Source organism: Xenopus laevis, chromosome 6S, assembly GCF_017654675.1.
Source record: "Xenopus laevis strain J_2021 chromosome 6S, Xenopus_laevis_v10.1, whole genome shotgun sequence".
NCBI lineage: Eukaryota > Metazoa > Chordata > Amphibia > Anura > Pipidae > Xenopus > Xenopus laevis.
The window spans coordinates 8,938,492-8,965,207 of NC_054382.1; the positions used below are offsets into that span (position 1 = coordinate 8,938,492).

Here is a 26,716-nt window from a genome sequence, read left to right on the forward strand (position 1 = left end):
TTTTGCACAGCCTATCTATTTACCCAGTTTTTTATTTTTATACGGAACAATTCCCTGGGGTGAAGGGGATAGGAACCTCTTTTATGTAATAAAATATTGTCCATTGGGGGGGGGGTGCCAGAATGGGGGCAAAATTCATCCTTTTTAAAAACCTAACCAATGAATATCAAACTCAGTTTGGCCCTTGACACTGGGACACAGTTTTTTCTCTCCCTTCTCCTCAATTATATGGTTGGGTAGGGGAGCACAAGGGTCAATGTAACAAAACCGTTCTTTAGTTTTCCTTTAATCACCCTTTGGTTCTACCTGAAATAGCCAGGATTCTCTTACACAAACATGATCCGTTGTTTTACAGCAGAAAGAGCCTTTGTCTTGGGCAGACGGCCCTTGGGGAGAAAAGCAGAGATAAATGGGCATATTGTACTGGGAACAATTATGGTTTATATCAGCATGTCCAGCAACTCCCAGCATCCACCCAAGAGCCTACATCAGTATTAAGGTGTGAGTATCTCACACAGTTTCATAGTAGCTGAGGTGGAAAAAGGACACGTCCATCAACATTAACCCTTAGCTCAAATTGAAGAATGGGGCACAGTATTTAGCACAGCTTCCTTACAGCTCTGGAGTCCTGGGCTCAATTTAAATATTAAACTTGGGGCCCAAAAAAAATGTATTTTTATGATGTCATACCCTCTTTACAACCTTTAGCCACAACGAACACACTTTAATCCAGACAAGCCAGTAAATTCACTGTAGAAAACTGATTTAGGGCATTACATTAACCCCAGGCATTCCAGAAAAGCCACTGAAAAAAAAGGTTCAGGGCAATATATTAACCCCAGACATACCAATAAGATCACTGTAAAAATTGATTCAGAGCACTACATTAACCCCAGACAGTCCAGTAAAGCCACCATACAACTTTGATTCAGAGCACTACACTAACTACAGATATACCAATAAAGCCACTGTAGAAAAATTGATTTAGAGAAGTACATTAACCCCAGACATGCCAGCAAGGCCACTGTAGAAAATGGATTCAAAATACTACCAGAGACATGCTGGTAGGGTCAATGCAAAAAGTGTATTCAGAGTGCTTCAGTAACCCTACATGTGCCAGTAAGACCAATGTAGAACACTGATTTAGAGTACTACATTAACCCTAGACATTCCAGTAAGGCCACTGTAGAAAAATGATTCAGGGCATTACATTAACCCAATATATGTCAGTAAGGCTACTGTGGAACACTGATTCAGAGCACTACATTAACCCCAGACGTGCCAGTAAGTCTACTGTAGAAAATTGATTCAGAGCACTACATTAACCCCAGATGTGCCAGTAAGGCTACTGTAGAAAATTGATTCAGAGGACTACATTAACCCCAGAAGTGCCAGTAAGGCCATTGTAGAACACTAATTCAGAGCATTACATTAACCTCAAACATACCAGTACGTCCACTGAAGAAATTTGATTTAGAACACTACATTAACCCCAGATGTGCCAGTAAGTCCACTGTAGAAAATTGATTCAGAGCACTACATTAACCCCAGATGTGCCAGTAAGTCCACTGTAGAAAAATGATTCAGAGCACTACATTAACCCCAGACATGCCAGTAAATCCACTGTAGAAAACTGATTCAGAGCACTACATTAACCCCAGATGTGCCAGTAGAACCAAGGTAAAATGTTATTTCAGTGTAATCTAATACTCCAAGCAGTAATTAGAAATAATTCCACTATATCTTTATACTATCTGTGCAATATGAATTGATGCATAAAGGATGGGGAATAGAAAGGGAGGGATCCCCAGGGAGCTGTAGCAGCGGGTGAGCCCACATCATATGAAGGTGATTTCGGTGGATACCTGATACCGGGGGACCCGTGTTGCTTACACTATAAATCATTAGCAGCAGCGATTACTAGAAAGTGAGTGTTTACCCTTTTCTCAACTCATGACAAGCAGGTGTATGTGTGGGGTATAGCACAGGAGAACTTGCCATGTTCCAACCCCAAACACTCTCATACCCTGAACAGTCACTGTTACACCAGAGAGAACAAAGGGCACCGAGCAGATTGCCAGCCACATGTCTAGTTGGCCTAGGGCAACCCCATGCTGATGACAATGGAATGTAGGTTCCAGGTTTAAAGGGATACTGTCATGGGAAAAACATTTTTTTCAAAATGAATCGGTTAATAGTGCTGCTCCAGCAGAATTCTGCACTGAAATCCATTTCTCAAAAGAGCAAACAGAATTTTTTATATTCAATTTTGAAATCTGACACGGGGCTAGACATTTTGTCAATTTCCCAGCTGCCCCTGGTCATGTGACTTGTGCTCTGATAAACTTCAGTCACTCTTTACTGCTGTACTGCAAGTTGGAGTGATATCACCCCCTCCCTTTCCCCCCCAGCAGCCAAACAAAAGAACAATGGGAAGGTAACCAGATAACAGCTCTCTAACACAAGATAACAGCTGGCTGGTAGATCTAAGAACAACACTCAATAGTAAAAACCCATGTCTCACTGAGATACATTCAGTTACATTGAGAAGGGAAAACAGCAGCCTGCCAGAAAGCATTTCTCTCCTAAAGTGCAGGCACAAGTCACATGACCAGGGGCAGCTGGGAAATTGACAATATGTCTAGCCCCATGTCAGAATTGAAAATTGAATATAAAAAAATCTGTTTGCTCTTTTGAGAAATCGATTCAGTGCAGAATTCTGCTGGAGCAGCACTATTAACTGATGCGTTTTGAAAAAAACACGTTTTCCGATGACAGGATCCCTTTAAGGTTATGCTACGACTACACTCTCAAAAATGTGGTTTTCCCTGAAGCTAGCAAAGAAACTACCAAGGAAAGGGTTAATACTGTACAAAAGGCAACTTTTAAAGGCACATTCCTTCTCCACTACATGCTGGATTTATATATATACTATATATATATATATATATATATATATATATATATATATATACACACACATACACACACATATATATATACTCTACATGTACAGGTCAAGCAACTCAGCAGCCTTCCCTAAATTGACTGTCCCCCACATGCAGTGCAGCATTACAGCCATGTATTTCTGTGCCATAATAGAGAATAACAGAGAGCAGTAGGTGACAAATGGGCGGCATTCTAATCTATACTGAGGTCCCCAGGAAAAGGGAATAATGATTTTGCACTTAAATCACTGGCCCCGAGCTAAAGGGCCAAACAGCCAATTTGTAACAAGTCTCTCAACAATCGCAGTGACCTTTGCTAATGGCTCAGTGGGCCTTGCGGCTAATGCCATTCTGGCGGCGCTGTTTAAAGGAACATTAGCAGAAAATCAATGATCGGGAGCCCAGTCTGTGTGAATTCCTCCCAGCCATCCCTGTTTTTCTTTAACCATTTAAAGGAGAACTAAAACCTAAAAATGAACATGGCTTAAAATGTCATATTTTATATAGTGAACTTATTGCATAAGGCTAAAGTTTCAGCTTGTCAATAGCAGCAATGATCCAGGACTTCAAACTTGTCACAGGGGGTCACCATCTTGGAAAGTGTCTGTGACACTCACATGCTCAGTGGGCTCTGATTGGCTGTTGAGAAGCTAAGCTTAGGGCTTGTCACTAATTATCCAGCAGCTGTAATATAAGCTGATGCTACAGGTTTGCTGATTATTCAATTCTGATGCTAATTGCACTGGTTTCTGTGCTGCCATGTAGTAATTATGTGTATTAATTACTAATCAGCCTTATATTGTGACATTTCTATTCTATGTGTACTGTATATTGTGAGTGGCTCCCTAAGCTCAGTAAGTGACAGCAGCACAGAGCATGTGCAGTGAATTAGCAGAAAAGAAGATGGGGAGCTACTGGGGCATCTTTGGAGACACAGATCTTTACTGCTAAAGGGCTGTGGTTAACTTGGGCTTTTACTGAACCCTAAAACATAATGTACAAAACATTTCTTTAGTTAAGCTTTAAGTATACCTTAAGGCTAGGGCCACACGGCGCGATTTTGCCGCGATTCTGCGCTGGGCGAGTTGCGAGTCGCTGCGGTTTTTAAGCCGAAATAGCTTTGTTAACTTTGGCGCTGGCGTCAATGCAAATCGCGGCGAAATCGCTGCGCTAATTCACACGCGGCGATTCTTTTTCTACTGTCGCCCGGAAACGCCCAGCGAGGCAACTTCGGGCGACAATAGAAAACGAATCGCCGCGTCTGAATTAGCGCAGCGATTTCGCCGCGATTTGCATTGACGCCAGCACCAAAGTTAACAAAGCTATTTCGGCTTAAAAACCGCAGCGACTCGCAACTCGCAACTCGCCCAGCGCAGAATCGCGGCAAAATCGCGCCGTGTGGCCCTAGCCTTAAGTTTAGCCATATCCCCCCTAGAGTCATGTTGCTCTGTGTGTGCTTATGTCCTTTCTTGGATAATTCAATAACACTGGGAAGGAGACAAGGTACTGGCAAGGAGCCCAGAATGTCTCTCTGTGTTATGACTGAGGGAGGCTCGTAAGCAGCTATTATCCCATTCGTTCCTAAAAGAGGAAACTAAAACTGTACTTGCCGCTTTTTGTTTTGTGCTTTTTCATTTGGTAATGTTGGGAGGTAGGGGGCATATCTGCAGTTGTTATGTATGGGAGCTGCCATGCCGCTTACTCAGCAGAGAAATATCTTCGCAAAGAAACAAACATGTGGCTGCAATGAATTGAACGTAGGTGGGTGTGTTTTCTGGCTCCATGAGGGTGGGTGAGATGTTCTTTAGAGAAGGGGGTCCCCAACCTTTTTGACCCATGAGCCACACTCAAGTATAAAATAATGTTGGACAGCAATACAAGCATGCAAAAAGTTCCTGGGGTGCCAAATATGGGCTGTGGGACTGGCCCACTGGGATACCAGGAAAACTCCCGGTGGGCTCAGATGACAGTGGTCCTCTTGCTTCTAACCATTTGGCCTATTTCATGGTCATTCCCTATTTCTTTATGGGAACAAAGGCTTAATAATGGAAGAATAGAGTATAGTATGTAGAGAAAAGAGACTAGGAACATAAAGAGGTTGAGTGAGGAGGTATAATTGTTTGGAAAATGGGCCCTCAGCCTAAGGTTTTCTGGTGGGCCCCTGGCATCCCAGTCCAACACTGGCTATTGGTAGCCTCCATGTGGACTTGCAGCCAATAGGAGACTCTGTTTGGCAGTATACATTTTTTTTATGCAACTAAAGCTTGCCTTTAAAGGTGGCCATACACTGAGAGATCCGCTTATTTGATGCTGTCGCCAAACTAGCGGATCTCTTCCCGATATGCCCAACATAAGGTAGGTGATATTGGGCTGATCCGATCGTGAACAGCTGTTGATACTGTTGTATCAGTCACTGTGTTTCATGGATACACACACCCTTTGTACAGTGCTGCAGAATAGGTTGGCGCTTTACAGCAGTTTTTCCAATGCTTCCTCTAAATCAGCGATCCCCAACCAGTAGCTTGTGAGTAACATGTTGCTCTTCGACCCCTTGGATGTTTCTCCCAGTGGCCTCCAAGCAGGTGATTATTTTTGAATTCCTGGCTAAAATTGGCCCATACACGGTCTGTCGGCAGCTTTTATTGGCCTGTGTATGGCCACCTTTAGCCAGGAATTCAAAAAAAAGCACCTGCTTGGAGGCCACTGGGAGAAACATCCAAGGGGTCGAAGAGCAACATGTTACTCACGAGCTACTGGTTGGGGATCACTGACACAGTGACTGATACAACAGTATCAACAGCTGCTCAGCAGAGCTTACAATCATACAGGCATCCCAATAAGATGACATTGGCCCATGCAAAGACTGATGCTGGCAGAGGATTTATTGGTGAGTACTACTTGTCAATATCACAAGGATCAGTTTCAACTTTCATAATATATATATAAATATATATAAAATTTACACAAAAAGCCCCTATGGATTAGTCTCAATGTATTTTGTGGTCACAGCCTCATTGCACCCCCGCCTAATGGTTTTAAAAATAGTGGTGAGCACAACTTTCCCTTGTTTGTTATAGTTTATACAGGAGCAGTGACCAGCTCCATGTTGTAGCTCCCACCCTTCCCAGCTATAGTCAGGTGATCCCACTGGTGTCTAATAAAAGGGCAGCCAAGTATGGAGGTTTACTTTGAAAGCAGCAAGTAAGTTGCAGGTAAAACCAAGTCCCTTTGTAAAATGTATAATGAAGCAATAGAATTCTTAATGAATTAGATGAAATTGAGCATAGGACTGGCCAGATATGGGATGACTTTGACGTAGTTGGCCATCTTAAATATATTGCAATATATGGACAAACAATCCCTGTGTTGTTTAAAGGGTAAGGCATTTTTCAGTAGCAGTAGCACAAAATGTCTCTGTCTTAAATATATTGATAATGGGTTGAGTGCAGAGGACTCTTGTATTTGACTATATGTATTTTGTGGTCACAGCCTCATTGCACCCCCGCCTAATGGTTTTAAAAAATAGTGGTGAGCACAACTTTCCCTTGTTTGTTTTAGTCTCAATGTGACCATTTATCACTGTGATATCTCATGACATTTGTCTCGCTCAGACAACTGTACATCCAGCATCAAACTTCCAGACAAGTTGCTTTATATTCTTTAGCTGCACTGCCACCTGCTGCTCAAAATTCCTAACTGCAATATATAATATAAAGTACGGGATGGGTATTCGTACACAGTTAGTGTAGTGTAATGTCATAAGCATTTGCCAGAGATAAGTCACCTGCTGCAGAGGAGATTTACTGCGGGAAACGAATCTACACATGTGCCATTATCCTAAAGAGGATGCAAACCCTGAATTCAAACTTAATTCTAAGCAGTTTACCAATATTCATTCATTATACATTTTCAACTTTTTAATAATAATTTGCAAGTGTATCTGCAATCAAAAGTAGCAATCATCTGTTTCTGGATATAGGTTTGACTTGAAACAATGTATCAAAAGCCACCCTTGCTTCTTTACTGATCTGTCTGTGGCAACTATTGCAGGTATAGTAGGGAGAGATGGTGCCTATAGTAACAGTGGATAATAGTCTCTGGGAAGGGAGTGTGACTGTGGGATAGCAGGTATAGTAGGGAGAGATGGTGCCTATAGTAACAGTGGATAATAGTCTCTGGGAAGGGAGTGTGACTGTGGGATAGCAGGTATAGTAGGGAGAGATGGTGCCTATAGTAACAGTGGATAATAGTCTCTGGGAAGGGAGTGTGACTGTGGGATAGCAGGTATAGTAGGGAGAGATGGTGTCTATAGTAACAGTGGATAATAGTCTCTGGGAAGGGAGTGTGACTGTGGGATAGCAGGTATAGTAGGGAGAGATGGTGCCTATAGTAACAGTGGATAATAGTCTCTGGGAAGGGAGTGTGACTGTGGGATAGCAGGTATAGTAGGGAGAGAAGTGCCTACCCATTGTAAGCAGCAGTCCTGCCCTGCTTTATGGCTGAGATTCTGGCTATAGCAAGAACTAGACTCTCAGCCATAAAGCTGAGCTGCAGTGGGCAGGTATTTAATGCCATAAATTATAAGTGAAATATTGAATAAAAAGGGGAGCTTTGTGATTATAATATCTGTGCATTATTGGTTCATCTATTTTAATCCCATTGTTCATTAAACAGTACATGATAAATTTCGAATTTTAGATTTTTTTTCAAACTCCAATCGAATTTGGACTATTCCCTAGTTGAAGTATACAAAAAATTGCTCGAAATTCGTGAGAATAGTTGGTTGCTAGGGTCATTGAGGCCCTTGTAATCAGAAAGAGGGAGGAATTTAAAGGGGAACTATCGCGATAATGAAAATGTAATATGCGTTTTATCATACTGAAATAGAAAACTTTCTCAATACAATCAATTAAAGGGGTGGTTCGCCTACAGCATACAGTACATAAATTTCGTTATTCAAATTTTCATTTTTTTTTGCAAATTCGAATCAAATTTCCCTACATCTCGCCTAGTTATACACAATATACCAGAGCTATGACCCCCTTTTCCATAACACCCTCCTGCTTTATTATCCTACACTTCCCGACACCATCTAACCATAATATACACACAACGGCACTCTCCCACATACAACCGCTGTCCCTTTAAGATTGGGGTCTGAAGCAGTCACCCCCCTATATATAACTAACATTAGGGCAGGAGTATGACCCCAAAAATGGAATAAAAAATGGGGAGAAAACACCACAATTTATTTAAAAACACAAAAAACAGTCGCCTTAATGTTATCTTTTAGTATTTTATAGACTAGCCAATTCTAAGCTACTTTTCAGTTGGTCTTCATTATTTATTTTTGTTGTTCTTAAAGGATAAGGAAAGTCGTCTTGCACTTGGGGGTGCCAAATGTTAGACACCCCAGGTGATTGTATTGACTTACCTGAAACCCCTGGCCGGTGCTACCATCAGCAGAAAACTGCACCGGCCTGGGGTTATACCAGTGAGCACCACGGAGCGATACTCTTCCGTCTTCTTCTTTCTTTAAATTTCCCGGGGCAGATAGGAAGATAGGAGCACGGGCCCAGGGTTTCAGGTGAGTAAATACAATCACTTGGGGTGCCTAACATTTGGCAACCCCAAGTGTAAGAAGACTTTCCTTCTCCTTTAAATGATTTCCCTTTTTCATTTGACTCTTTCCAGCTTTCAAATGGGGGTCACTGACTCCATCTAAAAAAAAACAAATGCTCTGTAAGGCTACAAATGTATTGTTATTGCTACTCTCTCTATTCTGGCCTCTCCTATTCATATTCCAGTCTCTTATTCAAATCAGTGTGTGGTTGCTGGGGGTATTTGGTGCCTAGCAACAAGATGGCTGTAACTGTAAATTGGAGAGCTGCTGAATAAAAAGCTAAATAACTCAAAAACCACTAATAATAAAATATAAAAACCAATTGCAAATTGTCTCAGAATATTCCTCTCTTCATCGTACTAAAAGTTAACTCAAAGGTGAACAACCCCGTTAAAATTTTTGAGAACAGGTGAGACACAAATGTAGTGTTGTAAAATAATCCCAAATTTGGACAATTTTCGGACTGACCTCGTTTGTTGTGTCCTGCGGCTGCTCACTGACCAAGGACACGGGATCTAAATAGGCACTTTCCCATTGGAGCCTGTGAGTGGCATCCGGGGCCCCGCCTGAGCAGCTGTTCTACTCTCCTACTGGTATTAACAGGCTGGGAGGAATGTGCATCCCATTCACTTGCTGCTGGGTTGTTCACCATTGCGTTCACTTTTAGTATGATATAGAGAGTGATATTGTGAGACAATTTGCAATTGGTCTTCATTTTTTATCATTTATGGTTTTTGAGTTATTTAGCTTTTTTTATTCAGCAGCTCTTCCGTTTCAGCAGTCTGGTTGCTAGGGTCCAAATTACCCTAGCAACCATGCATTCATTTAGATAAGAGACTGGAATATGCATAGGAAAGGGGGCCAAATAGAAAGATGAGTACAGAAAATTGGCAGTAACAATTATTTTGTAGCTTTACAGAGAACATGTCTTTTTAGATGGGGTCAGCGACCCCCAATTGAAAGATGAAAAGTTTCAGAAGAAGAGGCAAATAATTAAAAAAAAAAACTATAAAAAAAGAATAATGAAGACAAATTGAAACATAGCTTACAACTGGCCATTCTGTAACATACTAAAAGTTAACTTAAAGATGAACCACCCCTTTAAAGGGAAACTACCATCTTTTTTGACTTGGCCTACACAATGTCTAGAGGCTTCAGAGGAGCCACCTCTCCTCTAGTCAAGACCCCACTGCCCACAGTACTTTTTAAATATTTTGCATATTCATTGAATTATTTAGACAGGGGATTATTGTACTTAAATATGTTTTTATATGGCCTTAGGAGAGCACCCAAACCCCCCCTTTTTTCCACTGCCCACAATGCCTTGTATGCTTCTTCATTTCTTTCAAGTCTGCTCCATTATTTCAACAGTCAGAACCAGCAGTGCAGAGAACAGCACAACAGCAATTATGTTTACAAATTGCTTGAAAACTACTATAGGGGATGGTTAATGTCACCACCAACAGGTGGAAAGTAACACTGCAATTCTTTGAAAAAACATCATTCTTTAAAGGGATACTGTCATGGGAAAACTTGTTTTTTTCCAAAACACATTAGTTAATAGTGCTGCTCCAGCAGAATTCTGCACTGAAATCCATTTCTCAAAAGAGCAAACCGATTTTTTATATTCAATTTTGAAATCTGACACGGGGCTAGACATTTTGTCAGTTTCCTCGCTGCCCCAGTCATGTGCTCTAGAAGATGCCATATTAGCTTTTTGTGACATCACTTCCTGCCCGAGTCTCTCCCTGCTCACTCATAGCTCTGGGCAGATTCCAGCAGGGAGGGGGGGAAGGGAGGGGGAGAGAAGCAAACTGAGCATGCTCAAGCCCAGGGCAAGGAGGTTTAAGCTGAAAACAGGAAGTCTGATACAGAAGCCCATGAGTACACAATAGAAGGAAAGAAATGCAGTGTTTCTTTTGACAGGGGACTCAGAGCAACATTACTTTGGGGGTTTACTGGTTTATTTATATAGACCTTTCTGATAAAGCTTACTTAGTTTTAGCCTTTCCTTCTCCTTTAAGGAGACTATTTTTAAAAACTCTTAAAACTCCAGGTTTAGGGTATATCCTAGGGCGGTGGTATGTATTGTAATGTAGGACATCCCCACGCAAAACCCAACTGTCCCCTCCTTGTACCAATGACTGCTGTTATGGAGAGCAGTGCTGATACATGCATGTAGTTTACAACACACCCAGGGCCGCAACTAGGGGTAGGATCATGCCTCTGAGGAAGCCAGCTGATTGGCGAAACGCGTAAGGCAGGAAGTGACTTCACATCAGACTCATAGAGAGAGGCACAGGGAGCTACACACGCCGGCAGGGCCCCTCCATAGAAGCTGCAATAGCCTGTGCAACACAGATGTTGATTTGTGATTTTACTTCAAAACAAATGTGTTTTTAAAGTATATTTTTAATAAATGCTGTTACACTATTTTGGATTTATAGCTTTCTATATCGGGATTCGTGGAACTGAGCTAAAAGGAGAGGAAGGATCTGCTAATACTACGGGCAATATACCTTAATTTTGGCTTGTGAGTAGCCATTTTAGCCACATAGTGGATACAACTACTTGGATATAAAGGGATCTTTCTTGTGCATGCTTTCAACAGCAGTGGGAGATTTAAAGGGGAAGCGCACCTTATAAAGAGATTTTTAAACATTTTGGTTCTGTTTTTCTTTTCTCTGTTGCCATAGGCGCTGATCTATTTACAAATTTTGGAGATTGTTTTGGATATAGACTGTGGGAAGATGGGCAGGAGAAAGTTAAAAGACTAAAACTTTTTTTTCCTTGTTACTTTTTGTTTTTGTGTCTATCACGCTCTCTCCTTAACTGTCCTCCAGTGCATCTATTTGCGCATACGCTGCGACCAGCCAGGTTGCCTAGGTGTCTGACTGGCCTGGCCCAGCTCTATACACACCCCACGTCTTTACTGATACCTGCAGTTCATCATTAAACAGGATTTACATAGGAAAGAGAAGCTCCACTGCCAATTAGTGCAAGGCAGGTATCCCAGAGTCGGGAAAGTATGGAGAGGTCTGGCCTTTCTCTGAGCGCTGATCTTTCCCAACATCTAAACTACACTACATGCAGAATAATAAGCCATTGTTTCTACCAAAGTAACAAATAAAGTGCAGAAGAGCTTGCAATCAGTCCGGAGGTCATACTAAGATTACAGGGGTGCCATTGTTCCGTCGAGGTCACGGAGGGACACCCACCCCTTTTCTACTTGTGTTTTTCAACAAAGCCTCGCCTGTGTCGCTCACTTACTTTTCCTCGACCTCGTGAAGAATCGGATTCCGCCAGGTGAGGTAGACGGGTTGGAGTTGGGAGAAGAAGAATCTTTGGAGGAAGATCTGAAGATGCCGCTGAAGCTCATCCGACGGGGGGAGCGAGGGGGGGACTCCTGATTTGGGAAGGGAAAGACGGTCTTGGGAGATCCGGGGCTACACTTCATTTTGACCGGGGCAGATACCGGACTCGATGGCTGGTTTTGGAGGCTTCGGGGGTAAAAGCTTTTGGATGGGCTTCCAGTACTACAAGGCTCCTCTGCCTGTAAATCACAGAGATTGCAGTTAGTTGTATAGTCGGAATCAACTGCTCTATATATACAAATTCCCATCTCAGTAAAACAATAGGAGGGCTATGGGTTATGTGTAGACAGTCAAAGAAACAAGCTAGCTTCTGTGTTCGGCACCCTAATCTATTGCTGTATTGTAGTGGAGTAGGGACTTAACAGAGAACTCTCCAGACATGTAAAGAAAATTGAGTTTATTTGTTACACATAGCCTTACGCGTTTCATGTCTTTATGAAACTTAATCATAGGCTACTAATCTATTGCAGCTGGAATCACCAGCCTGTGGCCCACCAGTTGTATGCACTTAGGGTCAGACTGGGAAGCCAGGGACCCACTGGGCTGTTTCAGGGCACCCCCTCTGGGCCCCCGACCCCACTGGTTGCACTTGAGCATTTTAACCCATCGTCTTCTTGAGCCACATGTTCATACCTCCCAACTGCAGGGAGGACAGTCCCTCTTTTGACAGCTCAACCTAGCAGTCCTGCGTTTGTACTGGAAAGTCCCAATTTTTCTGCACTGAACAGCCAATAAAAAAAATTCTAACTTAATTGGCTCTTGGCAGAGATCCCAGAATAGATACTTAAGATACCTTTGTAACAGTTTTGGCCCTTGGAAGAAGTTAGACTCACAGCTTAAAGGGCAATTCACCTTCATTAAAACTGTAATAAAACATTAAAACTTTCATAACCTGACACATTTTGTATAAAAGTATAAAGACACAGAGCTATTGTACAGTAGACATATATATCTATCCCACTAGGTCACTGACACCCTGACTCTGAATTCCCAGCTCATCATTCCTTCCCAATTAAACCCAGACCTAAAAAAAAGTCTAGTTGGCCTAAAGGCTTTTATTTTGGTGGGGGAACCTCACAGCCGCAACCTTAGTTTTAATGTGTATTTGGATGAAAAGTGAGCTTGGAAGCAGTATTTATAGAAAGGAAAAGTCAGCGAGTTCATGCAGAGCAAGAATAGCAGAGGTTCTTTTTGGATTCAGCAGAATTGGGATGAACCACTACTCCTCTAAGAGGGGGGGGCATGCATTATGATCCCCCCCTAGATTTTATATGGAAATTCTAATAGAGGCATTCCATACTAAACTATAGAATTACAGAAAAGGTAACATATATAGAGATTGTAAATTCTGCCGGTCAGGTCCCTCTGCAGGTGTGAACTATAACACCCAGCATCACCTAAAATCCTTTGGATCAGCACTGGGAAGAGTCACAGCAGGTGGGTTCAGGGGATACTTAAAGGGGTTGTTCACTTTGGAGTTAACTTTAAGTATGAAGCAGAGAGCGATATTCTGAGACAATTTGCAATTGGTTCTCCTTTTTTATTATTTGGGGATTTTGCGTTATTTAGCTTTTTATTCGGCAGCTCTCCAGCTTGCAATGTCAGCAATCTAGTTGCTAGGGTCCAAATTACCCTAGCAACCATGCACTGATTTGAATAAGAGACTGGAATATGAATAGGAAAAGCCTAATAGAAACATAAGTAATAAAAAAGTAGCCATGACAATACATTAGTAGCCTTACAGAGCATTTGTTTTTAGATGGGGTCAGCGACCCCCATTAGAAAGCTGGAAAGAGTCAAAAGAAGAAGGCAAATAATTCAAAAACTATAAAAAAAAGAGGAAATGAAGACCAATTGAAAAGTTGCTTAGAACTGACCATTCTATAACAAACTGGAGACCATATGAGCACAAGGCATTATTTTTTATTGGGACCCCATTGTACTTGTTGCTAGGCACCCCGGGGTATATCAGCTCAGGGGCAGCAACACATGTAGTTTCCAGGGGTCTGGGTTGGGTATCAACAGCCTCCCACTCATTTCCCTCTAAAATAAATTTCCCTTTTCTCCTTCAGGCTTTGCGGGGTCACTCGTGTGCATGGATTGTGTAAATACTCTGAGAAGCGACTGCTGGCACGGATACGGATTCAGGAAGCGCCACATCGGGGATATTGCATTTTTATCTTGTGCCCACAGCAATACTTCTCATGTCTCAGCATTTCAGTTTATATGTACAGTCACAGTGATGTGTCGGAAGGAGTTATCAATGAGAAATTGCTGCCAATTGATGTTTCTCTCCGGCCCTTTAAAATAACAGCTGCAGGAAATCTGTGGCACCCTCCTCTCCCCAGTGAATCCTAAACAAAATCTGTGGCACCCTCCTGTCCCAAGTGAATCCTAGGGGAACTCTATGGCACCCTCCTGTCCCCAGTGAATCCTGAAGGAAATCTGTGGCACACTCCTCTCCCTCGTGAATCCAATAGGAATTCCGTGGCACCCTCCTGTCCCCCAGTAAATCCTGAAGGAAATCTGTGGCACCCTCCTGTCCCCCAGTGAATCCTGAAGGAAATCTGTGGCACACTCCTCTCCCTAGTGAATCCAATAGGAATTCCGTGGCACCCTCCTGTCCCCCAGTAAATCCTGAAGGAAACCAGTGGCCCCCTCCTTTCCCTAGTGAATCCAATAGGAATTCCGTGGCACCCTCCTGTCCCAAGTGAATCCTATAGAAATTATTTGGCACCCTTCAGTCCCCAGTGAATTTTGAAGGAAATCGGTGGCACCCTCCTGTCCCCCAGTGAATCCTGAAAGAAATCGGTGGCACCCTCCTGTCCCAAGTGAATCCTATAGAAATTTTGTGGCACCCTTCAGTCCCCAGTGAATTTTGAAGGAAATCTGTGGCACCCTACTGTCCCATTGAATCCTATAGGAAATCTGTCCCCAGTGACTCCTGTAGGAAATCGGTGGCACCCTCCTGTCCCATGGGAAATATGTGGAGCCCTCCTGTCCCCAATAAATCCTATACGAAATCTGTGGCACCCTCCTGTCCCCAGTGAATCCTGTAAGAAAATCTGTTGTACTGTGTTTTCCCCAGTGATCCTGTAACAAACCTATGGCACCCTCATGTCCCCGGTAAATCATGTAGGAAATCTGTGGCACCCACCTGTTCCCCTCTTGTACTAGAATAGCGAGGATGCAAGAAAGTGGGCGCACAGAAAGCCACATGGTACAACTCCATCTTGTTGGCTAACACATCCTACCTTGCGCTGGGAATTTTTCTCTGCATTATCCAAATCTCCATCCAAAAACGGCATAGCAAAGGAACTGAGGTCCTGCAGGATAAAATGGAACAGTCTATTACAGGGGTCTGGAGGAGATCATATTGTTCTTTTAAGATCTTGCCTAAAATGCAGTACAGTTTAAGAGATCATATTCATTCATGGACACTGGCTAGAAAATAATTTGACCATCAGCAATAACATGCTTGCTTAAATCTAACTGGGGAAATGTATTACTGACGGCACAATGGTTACTTCAGGTTCATTTATGAACTTATCAGTATTGGCAAAATGCTTACATCTCAATGACGGCACAATGGTTACCTAAGCTTACTGCAAGACATTTTTGGCTCATTTATAAATGTATAAGTTTTGGCACAATGGTTGCCATTGGGATACTGCAAGACTTAGGTCTCATTTACTGTATACATTTATCAGTGATGACACAATGGTTCCCTCATCATAATGCAAGACTATAGTGCTCGTTTATGAATTAATCAATGATGACACAATGGTTATCTGATCATAATGCAAGGCTTTAGCGCTCATTTATGAATTAATCAATGATGACACAATGGTTATCTCATCATAATGCAAGACTATAGCGCTCATTTATGAATAAATCAATGATGACACAATGGTTACCTTAGGATAATGCAAAACTAAAGGACTCATTTATGAACTTATCAATGACGGAACAATCCTCAGCATAATACAAAGACTAAATAGCTTCTTTATGAACTTATCAATGATGGCACAATGGTTACCTTAGGATACCAAAAGACTAAAGGGCTCATTTATAAACATGCCAATGATAGCACAATGGTTACCTCAGCATAGTGCTGAACTAAAGGTCTCATTTTTTAACTTATCAGTGACGTCACAGTGGTTACCTCATTACCCTGACTGGAAGTCTGACAAACAAATTGATGAACAAACTGCAAAATTGTGTGCTGCTTTATGGACGAAGACTAATTTGTACACATGTAGTTTACAACTAGTAGATACGACCAACTGCAAATCTGTTTTTTTTTTAAGGTCTTCAAGGCTCGATTGTCCCCCTCTCCCTAGAGCCTGATGTCCCGTGCAGACTGTAATGGCGACTTTAATTACAAGTAAATATGTTGTGGCCGCTGTACAGGGGTTTGTACTGTTCCCTGCGCATCCGGAGTCACAATCATTAATTTACCTGCAGACAGATTTTTGTATCCCATCTCCAGTCTAAAAATACTCGTCAGCGCTCTGTGCCAAACTGCTGTTTATCGCTTTCTAAGAAAACAATAGTCGGCACAGTATGTTATAGTCCAAAACAGGCAAAAGCAAATAAATAACAAGGAGAAAAATAAAACAGCAATTCTTCAAGTCAGAGGGCCCCAGAGTGACTGCAAAGTGGCTGTGCGGTAGTGATGTGCGGGCCTACCCGATACCCGCGTTACCCATGGGTTTACCCGCGGGTAGGGTCGGGACCTTTTCCGGTCGACCTTCCAAATGCCGGCTTCCGACTTCCAGGTTGAGTTTTTATAGACGCGCGCATCTTGCCCGCCCCTTTTTGTGACATCATCGGCAGCGCGGGTCGGAAGTCGGGTTCAGGCGGGCGCGAGTGGTGGGAGGTCGTGTTGTGGGCAGGTGCGGGTTGGGAAAAGCCCCAACCTGGCTGGGTTTGGGTCCGGGTTTGATCCCTCCCACCCACTCTTGTGGTTCTTCGAATTTTTAAATTTTTTTTTTTGGGAAGATTCCCGCGTGTCCCCTGGGTCTGAAGCTTAGTTGGCCTATTGTGGGTCGAGTAGCGGGAAAATGTGGATCAAATTGTGGGTTCAGGTTGCGGGTATGAGTCAGGTACGGGGTTTCAAAAAATGAACCCACTCAGGACTCTACTTGTTACACAAATGGTAGCTAAAGGTCCTGAACTGACACTTTGCAGCAAACTTGATGTTCAGATGTCATCCCTTGGCCAGAGTTTGATTGCAGCACAGCCAGGAATGGGTTAAAAGGCAAAGTCCACCAAAAAGGTGTGTTTTCCTAACACAAAAAAAAGCTCAATTAGGCCCTGTTAATTAACTGGCTTCTGATACATTGTTTCAAGTGGCAGAACCAGCAGTGCTGATAATAGAAAGAATCAGAATTCATAGTCATGGGCAAATTTCTCCTGATTCGCCAAAAAATTCTCGAAAAATTTGTGAAACTCAAAAATTGATGCCCGCGTCAATTTTGGATGCGCGTGCGAAAAGTTGCTCGCGTCAAGGTTGACGCCGGGGTTAAAGTCAATGGGCATCCAAAATTTTTTTTGAATTTTTTGTAAAACCTGGTGGACCTCAGCCATCATGGGCCTCCAGCTGACCCAATCCTTCCCCCCATGGCACTGCGGCCACCCCCCACAGTATTTAAAGGATATTGGAAAGCAGTACTTCCCCTTTCAACAAGCAAAAAAAAATGGGACCTTGGTGGAGGTCCCATTTACAGAAAATGCAAAATCCTCGAAACTAATGAACGCAAAATTGCTCCGATGGCTCTGCCCGAGAACTGTTGTCATTTACACCATTGTTTTCCCCTAGTGTTCATGATATTAACAGCAGGTGGTGCCATTGTTTTATATTCATAATATTAGTGGTGTATAAACTGCTCATATCTTCAAAAGCAGAAAAAGATGAACGTAAATGACAGAGCTCAGAAGAGCAATTTTACATTCATTTATTTCAAGGGTTTACATTCCCTTAAAGGATAAGTAAACCTTAAAAATAAGTCAATGTAAAATTGATGAGGGGGGCCATTCTGAGCACTTTTGCAATGTACATTCATTATTTATTTATTTTTTAATTCCAAGATATTAAAGGATACATGTGCTGTTAATATGAATGAATTGTGTTACAACAGCGCCACCTGCTGGCCATTAAGTAGTCAAGGGAGAAGTTGTCAGGACTCAGGAGAAAGAAAGGGGTTGCTCTGATGTTCTTCTGCTTAGGAAAGATTTGTGAAGGGTTTGTAATTTTTTTTCCTGGAGTAAGAGGATGTGTAACATAATAGGCAGAACACTACTTCCTGCTTTTCAGCTCTCTAACTCTGAGTTAGTCAGTGACTATAAGGCGGGCCACATGGGACATTTCTGTTCAGTGAGTTTGCAATTGATCCTCAGCATTCAGCTTAGATTCAAAAGCAACAGTTATGACCCATGTGCCCACCCCCTCAAGTCACTGATTGGTTACTGCCTGGTAACCAATCAGTGGAAACCAAGAGAGCTGAAAAGCAGGAAGTAGTGTTCTGGCTATTATGTTACACATCCAGTCACTCCAGCCTTTATACATTACATTTTTGGCTAAGTAACTATATTAGAAACATGTATTATTTTGCACAGCCTATCTATTTACAAAGTTTTTATTTTATACTGAAGAATTCCTTTAATTCCTTCCAAGCACTTTTCCCAGTTCAGTTCTTTTCAGATTGTTCCCCAGAAATAAAAACTTTTTTTCAATTACTTTCCATTATTTATTTTTTACTGTTTTATTCAAAATCTAAATTTGAAGTTGAATGTCCCTGTCTCTGGTGTTTGAGTCTGGCAGCTCAATAATTCAAGTGCAGATTCTGAACTGTTACAATTTGCTTCATTAGTTGATCCATTTCTCAGCAGCATCTCTGGAATATTAGCAACTATTGTATCAATTCTAACAGTTGCCTGTAATGAAACACAGGGATTCTGCACAGCAGGGACAAAGATAAGAAATGTATCAACTAAATAAATCCATTTAGAACAGTTACAGAGTCGGCGACCCCCTTCCCTGAGCTGCTTTAGAAAATGACACTTCAATATTAGAAAAATGGCCACACATAGAAAATAGAAAGTAATTGGAAAAAGTCGTTATTTCTGGTGATCTATCTGAAACCAACTAGTTGCTTGAAGGTGAACAACCCCTTTAAGCAGGGAGTAAGGAATGTAAATGAGGGATTTCATGTCAGTTATACAAGTACATTAGCACAGGAGTAGTAGAGAATCAGTGCAAGTGCTGCCAGTATTACGCTACATTCTCTCATAGCCAAAACACTCAGAAATGGCAGGGTACCAAGGGAAACACAGCTGCTCTGTCAACTGCACCTCCTCCATGTATTAACTTTTATTTCTATGTGCTGGCACCATACACCATACAACCGGGGAGATGATAAAGTGCAAACAAACAGAAAAGAATAACAAACAGCTCCAGGTAGGAGGGACTAATGGCAACAGGAGGGAGTATTGCCATAACACTGTGTTTGCTGGTGATAACCTCAGCTATATACCAGGAACCCAGTTTTTCTAATAAAGGTGATTTTCGCTGATTATTGTTAAAGGGCATGTAAAGGCAAAAAAATAAAACCCCATTTTTACTTTCTTTAATGAAAAAGAAACCTATCCCCAATATACTTTAATTAAAAAATGTGTACCGTTTTTATAAGAAACCTGACTGTAGGCAGTGAAATTCTCCCTTCATTTACTGCTGTGGATAAGAATTGTCAGACGGTCCCTAACTGCTCTGCAGGGAAACAATCATACTTATGAACAGCAGGGGGAGCCCCCGCCTTACTTCCCAGCCATGCAGAATTCAAGCAGCTTTGTTTATGACGATCCCTAAGCAGCCCAGACCGCACTGAGCATGTGCACAGTCTTAGTCTTGCAAAGATGTATAACAAAGTTACAAGATGGTGACCCCCTGTGGCCAACTTTGAAAGCATAAATCATGTGTTTGATTAGGCTTGTGGTGCAGTAAGTTCATGTTTATATTTAGTATACAAAATACAGCATTTCTAGCCTTATTCTATTTTAGACTTTACATGCCCTTTAAGGAGCCATTTTATGTAAAAAAAGAAGAATCTACCAGTTCATTTTATTCATTTAGATATAAAAGGAATTTGCTTGAAAAAGCAGTGTTTCAGGTTACTTTATTGAATATTCCTGCAAAAACCCCTACTAGTCCCGCCCATCTGTTTCACTTGCTGCTGCCTCCTTTCCCAGGCTGCGCAGGGGAGCTGGCGGCACTCAGAACACGGCACTGTAGGATAGCAGCCAATCAGCAGTTAGGCTGACCTGATAGAGAACTGAAGCCTGTCTTTGCTTGTGTGACTGAAGGGCTGTGATTGGCTGTCCCCCTCCTACTGTGCTTCTGGCAGGGACCGTTAGGACACACCCACCCCTCATTTGAAATAGGGACCAGTGAACATCTATAGGGAGCTCCAATAAAGGGGCTATTTTCAAAGATAATATTAATTTTTAGCACAACGTGAGACCAACACCACATATTATTTATAACTGCCTACAAAATTAGGGTTTTTATTTATCCTATACGTCTCCTTTAAAGGTAATACCAATTCAGCCTGCAGTATCCGCCTTGCATATGATTCCATTGTCCACTCTCTGGCTACTGTATATGCTCATCTGGATAGATCCATCCGTACCTTTCCCCAGATCAGCCCATGCAGCTACAACAGCAACACTTTAATAGGAAGTCACACCCCATTCTCTGCAGTTTGGGGCCCCTAAATTGAATGGGTCCCTATATGCCAATCCTGTCTTCAGGTGTTGGGAGGGATTGCATGATTTGCATGATTTATATACTAAAAATATCAAAATTATTACACAATTGATGTACTAGCATAGCCTCCTAAATATCAGGGTGTCGCAGCTGGTCCCTAAACTGACAGTTCGAGTCATTGCTCAGACGCTGTAAGCTGCCCTCTCATATCAGTATCAGTGTTAACAGGATAAAAAGGGGCAGCTTTGTCACATTAGTAATAATGTTATATTGTGCCAACAGTAGGCTTGGAGGAATTCTGCATTCCTGGCACATTTCATGCCCACAACTCACTGTAAACTGACTTTTAGACAGCAGCTCCACTTATAGAATATGCGTCTCCAGCAGAACTCCCACGACTTTCTTTTGTGGGGAGCAAATACAGGCGACTGCCTCAAGCCACCCACACAGTGAAGAAAAATAACTTTTGGACAGAGCTTCTCTTTAATTAATGGGCTTCTTTATACAGGTATGGGACCTGTTATCCTGTTAAACCTGGGGGTTTTCCAGATAACAGATCTTTCTGTAATTTGGATCTTCATATCTTAAAGGGGAGTAAAGTGTAAAATACAATAAGGCTAGAAATGCTGTATTTTGTATACTAAACATAAACATGAACTTACTGCACCACAAGCCTAATCAAACAAATGATTTATGCTTTCAAAGTTGCCCACAGGGGGTCACCATCTTGTAACTTTGTTATACATCTTTGCAAGACTAAGACTGTGCACATGCTCAGTGTGGTCTGGGCTGCTTAGGGATCATCATCATCAAAACAGCACAAGTCAAATAATATCTGCCAGAAGCCGATACAACAAGACTGATTAATAATCAGAATAAACAGACTGCACTGGCTCCTGTGTGGTCATGTAATCTAATGTGGATTTTATTGTTTTTGTATTGTTTAATACAAACTTTCTCCAACTCAGCAGAACCAGTGGCTGCAGCAAAATAATCCTCCAAATCGCAGTTTATCTGTTTAAATCTGGCTCCATGATCTTTGTCTCTGCAGCTGGATGTGGAAACAGTAAGGGCAGAGACACATGTTGCTATTTCGGGAGATTAGTCGCCCATCGACAAATCATTTCTTCTTCGGGCGACAAATCTCCCCGAACTGCCTTCCCGCTGGCTAGAAAGTAAATCACCGGTGGGATGGCACTCGGAACGCTTAATTTTCCTAAGTCGTCTGAAGTTGCCTCACGAGGAAACTTTGGGTAACTTTGGAAAGCTGAAGTGATCCGAGTTGCATCCCGCTGGTGATTTACTTTCTAGACAGTGGGAAGGCAGTTTGGGGAGATTACTCACCCGAAGAAGAAATAATTTGTCGCTAGGCGACTAATCTCCCGAAATAGCAGCATGTGGCTCTGCCCTAAAGGGGATGTAAAACCAAAATAAAATATAATACAAATCTCAACACCGTCGCTGACTGCTCTACAGGGAAACAAACAAAGCCGCTTGAGTTCTGCATGGCTGGGAAGTAAGGCGGGGGCTCCCCCTGCTGTTCATAAGTATGATTGTTTCCCTGCAGAGCAGTTAGGGACCGTCTGACAATTCCTATCCACAGCAGTAAATGAAGGGAGAATTTCACTGCATACAGTCAGGTTTCTTATAAAAATGGTACACATATTTTTTATTAAAGTATATTGGAGATAGGTTTCTTTTTATTAAAGATTTTATTTTTTTGCCTTTACATGCCCTTTAAGTCTACTAGAAAATCATGTAAACATTAAATAAACCCAATAGGCTGATTTTGCTTCCAATAAGGATTAATTATATCTTAGTTGGGATCAAGTACAAGCTACTGTTTTATTAAGGAAATCATTTGAAAAAGAAATTAGATGATTTGATTACAATGGAGTCTATGGGAGATGGCCTTTCTGTAATTCGTAGCTGTCTGGATAACGGGTTTCCGGATAATGGATCCCATACCTGTAATTGTTGTGGTTTGTTTATGTGTTTTGTACCCGTACCCTTTAATTCACCCACATTATTACAATATAAACCATATTAATGATACTATTAGAGTCCAATATTGTTTTGCATCAAGTTGCTGGACTTTGCCCTGCCCGTATCAAATACACCTATTTCTGGATATGTGCCATGGCAGCACCTGGCACGTCTAACTGTTATTGTGCTACCTGAGAAAATAAATTCCTCTGGGTCCAGGGTGGTTAAATAAATGCCATGTAAACCCAAAAACATAAAAAAAGATGCCTAAAGAAAGAAAGTGTCATTCGAAGCAACTTTCCAATATACATTCATTCATGTTCCTCCCTATTGTCTCTTAAAACAGTGTAACACCAATCGATCCCCTGCCAGGTCTGTTAATCAGCCGGCTTCTGTTACATTGATTTCAAACTACCAGGACAGACAATAGAAAGGGACAGACTCACTCAGCAATTATATTCAAAAATAACTTTTATACCACTCAAAATGTGCCATTCGTTTAGACTGGAAAGTTGACATTTTCATACATTATGCAAAATTATAATTTGGGGTTTACTTTCCCTTTAAGTGGCTTTTAGTATCTAATGCCTGATCCACAGGTGTTTCATGCTGGTGTGAGGACCACATCAATGAACCAATGAAATACTTGATCCAGCTGGATTTTTAAACCTACCAATCAACATCTGCAAGAGATTTGACCAGATATCGGTCAGGGAAGACCACCATGAACCGCATGAACTGGCCAATAAGCTGCTGACTTGGTCTGTTGGCAGCTTTTATTGACCCGCGTATGGCCACCTTTATGTGATCCCTTGATACTGCTTAGGTCTCAGAGGCAAAGAGAAGGTCTGCATGTATGCTGCATAGAAGGGATTGAGGAAGCAGTCTGAGACCCCAGACCTGGGAAACTTGGCTAGAAATACTTCTCCAATCACAAGGATTGCAAGGGGTGATGTGTAGGGGAGTAGAGACTCACGCCTTCTCTTACTGTATATTGGACTGTATAGCCATGTAGACTAAGTTATTTGTACAAGTTGGAACAGGTTTCCCTGTTAGGTTTTGTACCTGAGGTTGGAGGTTCTTCTTTGGACTTCACACATTCAAGAGGGTGGATTGTGCAAGGAGCCTAAGGCAAGATAGAAGATACACTTCAGTGGAAGTTGGGGAGGAGAGGCCCCTGTGGAGGAAGACTATATAGTGATAGTATCTATGCACAGCTCACAGTAGGCATAAGAGTTGGGCTTAATAGAGGGTAGCTAATAGAGCATAGCTGGTTACACCTATCTGGTTGTACAATGGGCATGAACCATTGGCATAGAGACCCAGGGTTGAAATAATTCCCTTGGAGCACAGCTTTGAGGGCCTTGTACTTTGTGGTGTTGAACTGAGTAAAACTTATGATTTAACATGTTGTGCTATCTGGCCTTCAGCAAAATACTTAACAGGCAAGAGGAACACACCTCTAGGCAATGAATGCCTGAGTCAATTGCATTAAAGGAACATTATCATTAAAACATGAAAGTGTCCTAAAGTAATGAAAATATAATGTTTTGCTTCAAAAACACAACTAAAGTTTATATAAACAAGCTGCTGTGTAGTCATGCACAGGATACACAGTAGATAACAGATAAGTACTACTATAGTTTATATAAACAAGCTGCTATGTAGCCATGGGGGCAGCCATTCAAGCACAGGATACATAGTAGATAACAGATAAGTACTACTATAGTTTATATAAACAAGCTGCTGTGTAGTCATTGGGGCAGCCATTCAAGCACAGGATAAACAGTAGATAACAGATAAGTACTACTATAGTTTATATAAACAAGCTGCTGTGTAGCCATGGGGGCAGCCATTCAAGCACATGATACACAATAGATAACAGATAAGTACTACTATGTTTATATAAACAAGCTGCTGTGTAGCCATGGGGCAGCCATTCAAGCACAGGATACACAGTAGATAACAGATAAGTACTACTATAGTTTATATAAACAAGCTGCTGTGCAGCCATGGGGGCAGCCATTCAAGCACAGGATGCACAGTAGATAACAGATAAGTACTACTATAGTTTATATAAACAAGCTGTTGTGTAGCCATGGGGGCAGCCAGGACAAACTGAGTGGCACTATGTGCGCATTTTGAGGCACAGTATCATAACTAGCCATGGACGGGCTCCAGCCGGCCCCAAGGGAGTGTGGAACTCTGGTAGTTACTCCACTGTTGAGTGAAGTATCTTTAATGAAAGTTATATTACGTGTAACTGACTAGGGATGCGCCAAATCCAGGATTCGATTCGGGATTCAGACAGGATTTGGCCTTTTTCAGCAGGATTCAGATTCGGCTGAATCCTTGTGCCTGGCTGAACCCAAATCTGAATCCTGATTTGCATATGTATATTAGGGGCGGGAAGGGAAATCACGTGACTTTTGTCAGAAAACAAGGCAGTAATACATTTTTTTACACTTTTCCTTTCCCGCATGTAATTTGCATATGCAAATTAGGATTCGGGTTCAGTATTCGGCCTAACCTTTCAAGAAGGTTTCAGGGATTCGGCTAAATCCCAAATAGTGGATTCGGTCCATCCCTACAACTGACTGCAGGGCAAATGCTTACGGACATAGATCAGCCTTGTGAAATTCCCTTCATTCTGTTCTGCGGTGCCCCAGAGTTATCCCTATTATACTCCCTACTAACAGCAGCCCCCCATACACAATAAAGATACATAAGCACAGTAAAGATGTAGATGTGTATGACTGTGACTCAGCAACAGAACGCAATGCTCGGATGGACATTATCTGTTTAAGTCAGTTGCTCCGGCAAGCTTGGTATTTCAGTGACCAACATTAATCTCCCAGGATAAGGCCACAGATTGTTTGTGCAACATTCAATTTAGACATTTGTGACCTTCAGATGTTTGGAGATTTCTGCCACTCACACTGGGAATTGGCTTGTACATACTGGTGACTAAACACAACCAAAATCAAGGCCTCGCTCAGTGAGAGAACTGCAACCAGATGATCTGCAGAGAAGGCAGCTAAGAAAACGGATAAATTGAAGACATAAAATCATATGAAGGAGGTCATTTTGTCATTGAAAGGTCTGGCGGGCCAGACAGGGGGTGTGCTCTGGTCGGATCTGGGTGTGGCCTAGTCTGGTCTGGGTGTGGCCTAGTCTGATCTGGGTGTGGCCTAGTCTGATCTGGGTGTGGCCTTTAGGTGTGGCCTAGTCTGATCTGGGTGCGGCCTAATCTGATCTGGGTGTGACCTAGTCTGGTCTGGGTGTGGCCTAGTCAGATCTGGGTGTGGCCTCATCTGATCTGGGTGTGGCCTCGCCTGATCTGGGTGTGGCCTATTCTAGTCTGGGTGTGGCCTAGTCTGATCTGGGTGTGGCCTAGTCTGATCTGGGTGTGGCCTAGCCTGATCTGGATGTGACCTAGTCTGATCTGGGCGTGGTGTAGTCTGATTTGGGTGTGGCCTAGTCTTATATGGGTGTGGCCTAGTCTTATCTGGGTGTGGCCTAGTCTGATCTGGGTGCGACCTAATCTGATCTGGGTGTGGCCTAGACTGAACTGGGTGTGGCCTAGTCTGATTTGGGTGTGCTCTGGTCTGATCTGGGTGTGGCCTTGTCTGGTCTGGGTGTGGCCTAGTCTGATCTGGGTGTGGCCTAGTCTGATCTGGGTGCGCCCTGATCTGATCTGGGTGTGGCCTAGCCTGAACTGGGTGTGACCTAGGCGGGTCTGGGTGTGGCCTAGTCTGATCTTGGTGTGACCTAGCTGATCTGGATGTGACCTAGTCTGATCTGGGTGTGGCCTCGTCTGATCTGGGTGTGGCCTAGCCTGATCTGGGTGTGGCCTAGCCTGATCTGGGTGTGGCCTAGACATAACCCAGCTTTTACACCTTAAATGCTGAAATATATATAACCATTCTGTTTGTACTTCGACCAGCTTTTAATGCATTAGAAGCAACAGCGCCCCGTAGCACTTTCCCTTTAAATAAAGTAATTCCTCTTGGCTATC

General features: G+C 42.4%; 1 protein-coding gene across 1 annotated transcript in view; it reads right to left on the reverse strand.

Moving 5' to 3' along the window:
- The window catches only part of prkag2.S (protein kinase, AMP-activated, gamma 2 non-catalytic subunit S homeolog), a 156,107-nt gene that overhangs the window by 101,951 nt on the left and 27,440 nt on the right, over positions 1-26,716 (reverse strand). Inside the window, 2 exon segments of the mRNA NM_001090026.1 lie at positions 11,842-12,124; positions 15,200-15,271. Coding sequence (NP_001083495.1) covers positions 11,842-12,124; positions 15,200-15,271 — 355 coding nt within the window.